The sequence below is a fragment of the Rhea pennata genome, chromosome 4 (genome assembly GCF_028389875.1).
Source record: "Rhea pennata isolate bPtePen1 chromosome 4, bPtePen1.pri, whole genome shotgun sequence".
Lineage (NCBI taxonomy): Eukaryota > Metazoa > Chordata > Aves > Rheiformes > Rheidae > Rhea > Rhea pennata.
Genome location: NC_084666.1, coordinates 61,312,977 through 61,325,145, shown reverse-complemented (window position 1 = coordinate 61,325,145; position 12,169 = coordinate 61,312,977). Strand labels below are relative to the sequence as shown.

The following is a 12,169-nucleotide window of genomic DNA, read 5'->3' as shown; positions in this document are numbered from 1 at the left end:
GTGTAGGGTGTAGGTTATAATCCTATGCTGAGTATCTATCCCAGAAGTATGTGATAGAAAGATTGGGGACAGTGAAGAGAGTCTGAGGTTGTAACCTTAGTGACATACTGTCATCGTTTCTTGTAAAGATGACACATCAGGGAGGGAGAATGGCATTCTGCTGATTTAATCTTTGGAAAGATCCAAGACAGCATGTATCACAGAAAGGATAAAAGCCTCTGTAAACTATTATGCACTGGAGAAATGCCCTTTCACCAGTGTTGCTTCTCTCCTCTGACCCTGACTGGCTTGATGTAGTCCTCATTCTTCCTTTCTTATGCCAGTCCTTAAATTTTCTTCGCTGTCAGGTCTCTTCCTTGCTTGTGTTTTTCCCTCATTCTTACCTTCATTTGGCAATTAAGCAAAGAGAGAGTGTCTTTCCCTTCTCATATTACTTATTTGTGACCATTAACAAAATGATCTGAGGCACAGACAAGCACGAGCAACCGTCTGAGCCGCTGGGTGACAATGCTGTGCGTCAACTCCCATCTTCTGCTTTGGAGCTGCTCTCCTGCCGTAGCTGATAGGATTCCTAAAGTTTGTCACCACAGTAACTTGAAGTCTGATAGTCAGACCTCACTTCATTTGCAGCCCACTTGCTTTGCTGACGGTTGCTTTGCTAAGATTATCTACAATTGTTTGCTTCTTTGGCAAAAAATCCACTTCCCATAAACGGTAACATAAAGCCTGGTCATCATTCAGCCCAGCGCAGGAAGTGTAATAGGAAGATGAACTTTACTGTGCATTTTTAGGCCAGGTAGTATTGTGACCCTTCTTCTGTAAAGGAAACATGCTCTATTTTCCATCACGGAGTAGAGATCAAGGTGTATTTAAGGTAACATATTTAGTCGGAGTGCTCTTACAATGTTTTCCACTTGGAAATGTCAGAGTTCTTCAGTGAAGGCTTTTTTTCCCCCTTGCCACTCTTAGCTTTTGTGATCAGACAATTGCAGCCTGAAAAGTAGCATTTCAGAAAGCTTTCAGAATAGCAAGGATTGTAGTGATGGCCGTTCTTTTGTAATACTGTAGTATGCAAACGCTTTTCCTGAGACTGTCCTTGCTGCGGCTCAGGAGCTATGCTTCCATTGTACATACTTAACCAGTCTATTAAGTGTTTCCTCTTTGACCTTGTCTCTCGGGAGCCATTTTCATTTCAATGTGTTTTAAATGGCTTGAAACAGCGAACCCTGCTCATGAACAGGAAAACTGAAGTTCTTTAGGTCATGCCATAAAACGTTCAATAATCGAGATCTTGTCAGTTTTTGTTTGAGATGGAGATGTTTATTCCATACAAAGCCTCCTACTCTGCCTGGCTTTAAATTATTAGTCACAGTTCCTCTTACTGCTTTTCTTTTATTTCATCCTTGTAGCAGTCTTTCCCAGGAATTCTGTCTCTGGAAAGTGCCCATTGTCTATGGTACATATTTGATTTTTTAATGGATTTTTCCTGGGGGTAATTTTTTAATGGAAAAGCAACAATTTAAACTGAAGCTTTTTGTTATTTTTTTTCCCTCAATGCTTGCTTGCTTAGTAGTAGTATTTTTCTTGGCATTTGTTTTGTTTTCATGATCTGTTATCTTCTGAATGGCTTTTGGATAAGGCAACCCACCTGCAGTTTCTTCCCATCATCGTTCTGGAAAGAGGAAGATCTCCTTGGGACTTGCTTTAAGCTGTGGACTTTGGAAGAGCTGAGCAAGTGGCTTTCAGTGTCTGAGTGCAATAATTAGACACCTAAATATGAAATTAAGAGTCTAACTTTATTTTGCAATTTTTATTCTTTAAACCATAAACCTGTGGTCAGTGTTGGAAGTGGATAGCTTTTTATACTTGATGTTTTAGGTTTTTGGGGGAATAGTGTTCTTTACAGTTTTAGGTCATGATGCCACATTAAGTAAGTCTTTATAGTCCTTTATGAGCTTCTGGTTACGTGGTACTAGTTAGAGCTGAAACCAGTAACATGGTTCATTTGCTTTAGATAAGGTGTAAATAGCATGGGGGTTCTTGTTTTTAATGTGTAGAATATATATGAAGCTGATGCTTCATGAAGTTGTAATTTAGAGTACTTTATGCCTTCTGAGGGATCTGTCACAAAGCTATGAAAAATCTACCAGTAGTCACTGCAATTCTCCCCCCTTCTGTTTAGAATATATTTAACTTTCTATTCTAACTGTATATAACATTGATAGGGTAAATTAGTAAATGCTTCGAGCCCATATTCTATGGATTAAACTTTTCCAGCACTTCTGGATGAGCAAGGCGTTGCCATTGGGTTTCAGAGATAGCCAAGCACGTAACAGAAACAGTGTCTTAAGGCTCAGCCCCCATCTCTTCATCTTCCAACAGGTTCTTATCTCATGACCGTAGTTGTTTTCCCCCCGCCCTTACTTGTATTAGTAATTTCTCTTAAAATACGATGGTGTCAACTATGAAGAGCTTTAGGGAACCAGCCAGTTGAGTGGGAATGTCTGGTGTTGATGGTAGGGCTTGTTCTTGTGCTGATGGGATGTTCTTAGTGGAATTATTTATGTAGTACTAATCAGAGTTTTCCAGTAAAATAATGGATTGTGAACCATGGAAAGGTTGTAAAACCACCAGCCAGTCGTTGTAATAAGGTTTATATGTTAGATATGCTGAGAAACCACTGCATTGCCATTATGTAAATAGAATATGTAACCTTTCAAGGCAGACTGCAAGAAAATTGATGAAAATCTGTAGTTAGTGGTTATTTACCTTACAATATTTTGGCTGAGATTATTTTCCAGTAGTGATAAATAAACAGTATCCCCATGTAACTGGAAATCTTCTTCATAATTATCATACATGGTTTTGGTTGTTTCTCTGTTTTGAGTTGATCAGTTTTGGAGTTTTTGATAGCTTAATTTCAAATTGATTTTATTGTTCTAGGTTTTCAGGAAACAAACCAAGGAATTTAGGCAACAATACAAAGCTTATAGAGTGGTTACCACAAAATGACCTGCTTGGTGAGTATCTATTATGGTGATATACTGATTATTTTCAGTCAGGTTCAGGTTGCACTCCTAACAATGCTCTACTGAAATATTAATCACTGAAAATCAGAGGTAATTCCTGTACTGGAAGCAATAGAGAAAAATATAGAAATTTTTTTGATGTTTCTGTGATTTCAAGAAGATTAAGTCAAACACCTTTGTGATACTAATTCTCTTTCCTTGGTATCAACCCCATTTTTTTCTTAAGCTAATTGAATGGGAAAGCATAGTTTTTTCCAAAGGCTATTTGACCTAATAAATGAGAAAATATGCTGTGAAAAGTCTTGTATGCTATGGAAGCTATGTGATTCAAGATTAAAAAAAAAAGTCAAATAAGTAGAAACTTTCGAGAACTTGCTATTTTAAGGAAACTGCTGATTGTAACCCTTAATTTTGGCATATTAAGGAAAAGTATGGCCTTTGCTCATCTTTTCACAGAAAAATCATAAAAATGAGCATTCGTAATTGTTCACGTTGCAGCAAAACAAGTCCGAGGGATCTGTACGTACTGTTTAACTAACCTGAGATATCTCTGCACCTGAGAACACAGACTAAAACTTGTTATTTTTTCATCTTTTGGTAAATTTTTTTTTTTTGGAATCTGTCTCTTAAGTTTTCTTTTCCGTCCTCCTTTGCTGTTGTGTAGTTGAATTCATTACAGCTCCTAGGGAACGCGGTATATTTGTGGTCATCTCTGGGACACGTAGACGTTTGTGTATTCACAAAACTGCTCTGGTGTTATGATGAGTGCTGGTGAATGCATTAAGGCTGTATGTACGCGTGAATGAGTGTACATGGATGCCAGCTGGAGTATTTGCATCATGTGGCGATCAGGCAAATGACTTTTAAACCAGGTAGATTTGTTTTGGTTACAAAATTGCTCTGAGGCAGTCTCGTTTTTCCATTAGATGAAGTAATTTATTGTTAACCCTTTTTGTTACCATATTACATACGAATAACAAGGAGGAAGGCTCTCCCTCTAGTTTGTTTGTAATGTTAAACTAGTAAATACCGTTTGTAGCTGCCAACTACTGTTGTCAAGGAGTAAACAGTATACTAATTATTATATTATTAGTTACTTTACGCAGCTCGTATAGGTGAGACTTTTCTTGTATTGGCTACTCCGTGTCTGTTGGTATGTAAGGAAGTTATCTAATGTACACAAAATTTCGGCGGAAAAGGATTTAAAGAGAACAAGCTTTTTCCAACTTACCTTTCTGATTTGTAACCACAGATACCTGGTGACAAATGCATTGTGCCCAGTTGCATCAATAACTTTATAGTATATAGATGTAAATAACTTTTTCCCTTCACGTGTCTCTCTCTCTCTCTCTCTTTTTTTTTTTTTTTTTTTTTTTTTTTTTTTTTTCCAGGTCACTCTAACATTAAAGCCTTTCTTAGTCATGGTGGTTTGAACAGCATTTTTGAAACCATGTACCACGGGGTCCCTGTGGTGGGAATTCCCCTTTTTGGAGATCATTATGATACTATGACTCGAGTGCAGGCTAAAGGCATGGGAATCCTCTTGAACTGGAAGACTGTCACTGAGAATGAATTATATGAAGCACTAGTAAAAGTTATTAATGACCCCAGGTATGGAATGCTTCAGGTGTTTGTTTCCTGTTTCTATTTTAAATTACTGTGATAGGGTGAATATGTATACACAATTTCTGTGCATGGGAAAACATGCCTGTTGGGATTTTTATGTAGTTGTGACAAGTATTCTCATAGCTGTCCCATTTCACAAGATTTCTCAATTGATTCTGTTTCTGTTTATATGCTAAGTGTGTTACTCAGCATACCAAAACTCAATAATCGCATTCACTATTTTTGTCTTTGTAAATATGTGACAGTTGTTGCAAGAAGGGCAACAAGATCATAGAAACAAAGCTGGCTTGACTTATTTCTCATTGCAGATCAGCATCTCTTTTAATGTCTTGATTACACCACAGTAACATACTTTGGAGTGTCTTTGTTGTGCTGCCTGAGGAATCTTGAGCAAAAGATACCTATGTAATTGTAGTGTGCAATGTTTGTGCTGCAGATAAAATATGGAAGTTCTCAAAAAGTGACTCTTTTCTAAAGTCCTATGATTTGATTAAAAATATATTAATGCAAAATTATTTTCTGTTCTAAGTACTCATATATCTTTGGGGATCAGGAATATTATTCACCTTTTCTTTTTTAATATTTTCATCACAACAAATTACTATGAATCCAAGGGCTGCAACCTGTTTCTTTTAATTTTTTTGTTTTATTGTCATTCAGCTGGAATAAGCAAAAGCTCACAAACTGGGCTTTGTAATTATTTTTAGTTCATCAGATAAATTAGGTCAATGTTTCTAAAATAGAAGGAGGGACAATTTAGAAGTTTGTTCTGAATCTGTTTTCAACATTTGTGATGTTCAGACTATCTCCAGATTAAAAGAATGGTGTTTCAGCTGGTTATTTGTTGTATTAAGTTAATAGAAGTTCTGGAGTGTGAGGTGATGACTGTTCCTTGACTTCATGGGAACAAAGTCTTTAAGCAGCACATGCCTTGGAAAAAGAAATGTTTAGGAGTAGACTGGTTGGGCGTGGAGCCTCAGTGAAGGACAACATTGCCAAAGAAATCCCATGAACTGCAGTTGCATTGGTTTTCTCTTATGTAATTATCCAAAGTAAAAAGGCAAGTTCTGCATGAGTAACCTGTCTATTCTGCAGTTGTTGGCGGGTTGAGGAGGGGAGTAAATTTGACTTGATCAGCTACAGGGGACATCCAGTTATCAAAAAAAGTTTTAGGCTGAACTCTGGTTGTGAAAAGAAATCTACTGCACAAAAATGAGTTTCTCGCTTTCTTCTATGTTTCTCTAATAATTCCAAATTTATTTTACATTTTCAACTGTACAGGAATATAAATGAGTGGTGTGTTGGTAAGGGTATGTTGCCTCTTACATTGGAAGGGCAAATGTGTCTCATTTGATACAATTCATTTTTAATTGGCTAAGATTCCCTTCCGACAGCAGGTTAGTGTGGCACTTCATCAGTTTTCCTGGCCTTCTGCTAAGGAGTGAATTTGAGCCTTTAGTCACCCATGGGTCTGTACTAAGTAATTCTTTTGCAATAAGCTGTAAAGACTGATTGGAAGACGGATTATCTGTTGTGTATCTTCCTCTAAGTGCACGTTGCTCTGGGCTTCCCACAGAAGTTTGATGTTTGATCTGAAGATGTTTAGGAATGTTCTTATACTTAGAGACTTATATTAGTCTGAGAGGTTGATACAATTTTCACTTTGTCCCGTTTCTCATTTCTTTTGTTCAGCTACCGGCAACGAGCCCAGAGGCTGTCGGAAATTCATAAAGACCAACCTGGTCACCCCGTTAACCGGACTGTGTACTGGATTAATTATATCCTCCGGCACAACGGAGCACAACATCTACGTGCCGCTGTTTACAACATCTCTTTATATCAGTATTTCTTACTGGATATTGCCTTTGTTGTACTAGTGGGTGCTGCCTTATTTTATTATGTTTTGGCCAGGATAACAAAATTTATCCGCAAACAGAGCAAACATCTTTGGTCAAGTGATGAACATAGCACTGTTAATGGACATTACCAGAATGGGATACCAAATGGAAAGTATAGAAGAAACGGCCACATTAAACATGAAAAAAAGGTGAAATGAGCCAACCACCCCATGTAAAGTAGTAACGAATCAGATCAAATATCGAATTTTATTGCTGTAACTTAGTCTAACAACTACTTAAAACCTCAATAAGCAGTTCTAACACTCCCCTACAGTATGTAATCTTACGTGACAAAATTCTACAGAACTAAGAGAAGTCTTTAAAAAAGAAAAGAAAAGAAAAAAAGAAAGCACAACCTAAATGGAAAGTGTGTTTTATTCTTAATGCTGATGCAGAGAGGTTATTTTGGCACTGAAGTTTTTAGAAGCCTTAATTCTCTAAAGTTATATAATGACCATATTTATGAATTTTCAGTTTTTAAAGGCTAAATGTGTGTGTCCCAGATGAGGAAAGGTTTCTTTTTATTTACAAAGGGTTTTTTCCTTTTATTTTTTATTATCTTAATGTGTTCATCCTTTTGCTGAGAGGACTTTAGTGCTAGCTCTGTTATATCTGTTGACAGTTCAACAAGTTGTCTAAGAATGATGTTCTAAAAAAAAATTTTCCCAAAGAAATAGCAAGTTGCAGACTGAGAACACAAACCTGAAAAAAAGTCTTAACATGAGCACTGAAGAAAATTTTAAAATGTGTACTACCTTTTTCCTGATAAACTGCATGACTCTTCTGCTCTATACCATTACTTCAGAGATAAGGGTATTGAGCAAGTCTACAATAAGTCTTAATTTTTAATTTATATAAAATTTTACTTGTTGTCTTTCTCTACGTATATAATTTATGCCATAAAAATGTTAGGGTATTTTATTTCATTTAAAACTATGGCTATGTGGGAAGTAGATTGCTTAATTAGGAGAAATAAATGAAACTTAAAAAAAAAAAAAAAAAATCTAGCCCTTGCTTAATGCAGAAGTTTTTGTCATGGCCCAGAGCAATGCAGAATCAAACCAGTCTTTGGGGTTTGTTTAAAAAACAAATGCCCGTCCATGCAAAAAAGTTGAATGTCTTTCCTATTAATTATCATTGTTATTAATTTTTTTTCCTAAATCATAATGTTGTAGATGTTCTTTCAATGGTTGTATGTGGAAAAACATTACTTTCTACTAGTCTGGGCCACACAATCCATGTTGCATAGTTGCCAATATTAATTCCCTGAGTGTGGGACGAGCGGGGCTGTTCTCTGGGCCGGGAACCGCTGCACCTGCAGAGGTCTGCCGTCACGCATGACGTTAAACCTGGCTCCGCGGGCATGAAGCGTGTGGAGACCGTCTCGTCCTTGCCCTGCTGTGCGGCCCCCCGCAACAATCTCTTTCAATCACTGCAGCTGACATGGGACTCCTCTGGGTTTGCAAGGGAGGTGGGCGTGCAGGGCGCCGGGCAGGAGATCGGAGCTGCCCCGCTGTCCCCGCGTGGCAACTATGCGTTCATTTCCATGTCATTCTGTTTACTTGGAATTTGCACTACACGTGTTGTGAGTGTGTGCTTTTATTTATTTGTAGTTTGAAATCCCATGTCTGAAAGAGAGAGGAAAGAAACCCATTTATCTAGTGTTTTTCACTAACATGGGAGGGGAGTTGTGGTGATTGCAGAGCGCTGAGATCATCTTCATACACAGTGATGCGATATTTCACTGTCATTCCATCAGGAGCCTCAATCCTGTAGCAATAAATAACAGTACAGATATGTTTCTAATATACAGTACAGCTACTTGTACTGTTCTCTGAATACTTGAAGAAAATGGTATTATAAATACGCCTATTAGCTATACCTTTTTACAATCTTACCAGTTCGTGGCAACTAAAGGAGCACACAGAGGCGATGAATGGTGGGATGGTAGTAAGTCTTCGAGTGTATGAATGATTTGGTTTAAATGTTTTTGGCATTGAAGAAGGTACAAAAGCACTGACCGGATGATTAAGCATAATTTAATCTCCACTGTGATAAAACTTAAGCAATAAACATGGATTTAATAGAGAAATTCTGTTGTTGGAAGTATATTTTTATTCGACCAAATGCTGTTTAAAATACCCAGTGTGTGTGTATATGAACATATATGCATATTGAAATACACAGATTCTTTGTTCTCAGTATATACAATCATGCATGATGTGGATTTGAAATCAAACATTATTATAATGTGGAAATGTAAATCTATTTCCTGTAGGTCAAATCAGTGATGAGTCAATTGAAAGACTGAATGCCTGACCAGCCTCTCTTCTTTAAAATGCATTTTTAAAGCTTTTTTTCATCTATATGAACATTTTTGGTAAAGTATAAGTCGTCTTTTTTTGCGTGTACATGTTAAGTTATACCTGTATTGCTTAAAAAGCACGAACAGAAATTTTCATAATGATGGAAGAGATTTGATTTCTGAATAGTCTTTTTGGTTGTAAACTCAGTTCAGCAGCATAAAGAGGAAGCTGTTGTTTTATTAATTTTACTACCTTACCTCTAGAAGGGTCTGATCCACCTAAACTCTAGAACTGTGTGTTTTGTTCCAAGTTAATTTCTTGTAGGGTTCAAATACTGTCTTAATACCGTAGTTGTTTTTTGGTTTCCCCCTTGGCAGTACGTGTAGCTGCATTAGCCTGTGCGTGTGGGTGATGCTGCTGGTTTTGGGGAATGTTTCTGCCAAGTATGTCTGAGAAGAGGAGAGTAAAAGTGCAAAATTCGCCTGCGCTGTCCTCAGCGGTTCCTGGGGCAGCGACGCAGAAGTCCCAGTGCCCCACCGCTGTTTGTCCCTGCGCGCGCCCTCGGCCGCGCCGGCCTCCCAAACGGGCCCTTCGTGTCGGCGGATTGGAGAAAGGCCAACTGGGACAACCAGCGTGAACTGCTCCGCGAGGAAAAAGCAGCAGCCTGCGCAGTAAGAGCGCGGCAGACGCAGAGGCTTTCAGAGAAGCTTGAGGCTCGGGCGCTTGCTGTGGTAGGTTTTAGGTATTTGCGTTTGCTCTTTCCTTTGAATGTCTCAACTGCTGAAGAACAAAGCAGCCATAAAACAACACAACGGCTTAATTACCACCTACAGAAATAGCTTCTGGAGATGGTCATCAAGTATTTTGAGTTTAAGGAATTCAGCAACTGTGCTACCAGTTTTTTCTTATTCCCTAGATCACTTGCAAAATCAAGCTTTTAATACTATTCTGTGTTCTTCTGAGTTTGTGAAAGATAGTAATTTTCATTAAGACAAATTCTGTGACGTGGTAAGTATGCAGTATTGCTGTAGTCTCATTTGTACACCTGTAGCAGAGACAGTTAAGTTATTAGTACATGCATATAGCCATTTAAGCAAAATCATAGTCCTGTTTGTTTACAGGATGCTGGGTTTTTTCCCCCCTTTAATTCGTTTAGATATACGTGCAGGCATTTTCCCTTAGATGGAATTGAATACCTATGCAAATCTATATTGGTAAGGAACAGAAAAAGACCGTTTGATTCTTCTTCTGAAGCAGAGCTGTGCTTCCTTTACTTTGGTGACTTCCAGAAGACGTGAGCACCTTTTATAAATTTGGGTGTGAGGCATCTTGGCAAATGACCCCATCTTCCTTGCATCACAGCACTAGGGATGACTCGTGGCCAGTAAATATGAGGTATGTTTTTTGCTTCACGTGACACAACTTATGACATGATGGAATTGTAATTTTTTCTGTGATGAAATCACATTCCATTTTTTTTTTTTTTTTCCCTTTAGGAATGTGTTTCTGTTCGGGGAGGGGTGGTAGTTAATGACAAAATTGCTGGGTGCAACAAATTCAATATTGTACAAGGAGCTGCCTTAACTGCCCCATTAATCCCTATACATAAGCTGCTTGTAAAAAGAAGTGGGCTGTGGTTCTATTAAATACTTGGTAGTTCTGTGGAACAGGAATATTCTGTGGAACAGGAATACTCTGGTTTCCAACAAAGAAGACAACACCTTAGGAGAAGGTTCAGTTATGCAAGTATGGGAGAAGTGTCTCTGAAGTCACATCATCACTGCTCTTTATAGTTATGGTATATGTGTGTTAAGACTGAATCTGAGTGCTACTCTACTCTGCTTTGTTTCTGAAAAACATATATGTTGCTCAATTTTTTAACAGTGTGCAAATAGAATGAAGGATGAGGGTGAAGACTTTGTGAGGGGAAGAGTAGAAAGAACTTCCCTCAGAAATTTCATGTTTTTTATTCATATAAAACTGATTCACCTAGTTCTTTGTCATTGTTTTAAACTGTAAAAGAACCAACACTAAATCTGATTTTACCTCCTTGTAAAGTAACAAAAATCCCAATCATCTCATGCATCCCAGTTGCAATGAATTTTTTTTTTCATTACAGAGTTAGGTAAGATGATATTTCACATGCATTGAGGGATTGAAGCTTGACTGGTGAAGGAAATCTTGGAATGTGTTTGTTGGAAGTTACTTCACACGCTCCCTGTGGTAAAGAGGATACGCTGAACTTACATTGTTAGGTAATAACTAGGAGCTAGAAAAGCTGAGACAGGAAATCCCCAAAATCTGTGTTCTGAGCTACCGTGGGCTATCACAGTGGTCAGAGTCAGGAATTGCACCATACAAGAATGATGCTGTACATTTTGGCATGAATGTGGGAAATCTGGATTGAAGGATCCCTTTAATTAAAGTTTGTTATATATATTTGAACTACAAGCAAAAATCTTCAGTGAGTTTGAAAGAGCTATCAAAAAAACTAGTGTGTGAAAGACAGAAGCATCAACTTAGAAACACACCTAAATTGTGCTGCGTGGAGCAGTAAGAGGCTTTATTTCATGTCAGTATGATTATGTGTTGTTAATGAAATAATTATAGGTGAAAACTGCAGCTGGAAAGGAGCACCTACTAAAGCAGGAAACAAAGTAAGGATTGTTGCTTCTGGCAAGTCAGCGTGAAGGTTTTTGGCAGTCGAATTGTGTGTAATGCTCTTCCACTGGTATCTTTTAACCAGATTTTTTTTTCTTTTTTTTTCTTTCTTTATTTTTTTTTTTAATCCTGGTGGCCAGGACCCTCTTTTATCCAGTACGTAGTTTATGTTGTCATCATTAACTCATTAAAATGAACCTTCATATAGCGCCTTCAGCAAATGCAAATGGCTTGTTGCTAATTTTCAACCTTTTACCTGAAAGCTGAAGGGCTTTTAGCGTTTGGAGGAATGAATGCGTGTGGTTGTTAGCCGTTGTCAAAGTCCTCTTCGGGAGGCGCCCCTTGCCGCGGGACTGCTCCTGGCCGTCGGGCCCCCGGCGGCGGCCGCGCGGCCGTCGCGACGCGGGGGCGGAGGCAGGGAGAGCAGCGCGGCCGCGGGAGCAACGAACCATTTCGTGTTGTCGGCGGCAATTACTGCCTGCCAGAAGTGGTGCTACCCGGTTCTTAACGTAACGTGCTGTCGGGGTTCGGTGGAAATAGTCGTTTCATCTCCTGCGTTCCTGGATGTTTAAAATCACCTGGGCCCGAGGAAGTCAGAATTTCACTTTATTAGCTATGTATCTATTCTCTGTGAGTGGGAGGAAGGAAA

General features: G+C 38.4%; 1 protein-coding gene across 1 annotated transcript in view; it reads left to right on the top strand.

Annotated features, from left to right (window-relative positions):
* Positions 1-8,621, top strand: part of UGT8 (UDP glycosyltransferase 8) — a 47,321-nt gene extending 38,700 nt beyond the window's left edge. The window contains exons 4-6 of the mRNA XM_062574829.1: positions 2,944-3,020; positions 4,421-4,640; positions 6,348-8,621. Of these exons, the coding sequence (XP_062430813.1) occupies positions 2,944-3,020; positions 4,421-4,640; positions 6,348-6,711 (661 nt within the window). The 3' untranslated portion in view covers positions 6,712-8,621. The remainder of the gene's footprint in view (positions 1-2,943; positions 3,021-4,420; positions 4,641-6,347) is intronic.
* The last annotated feature ends 3,548 nt before the right edge of the window (positions 8,622-12,169 follow it).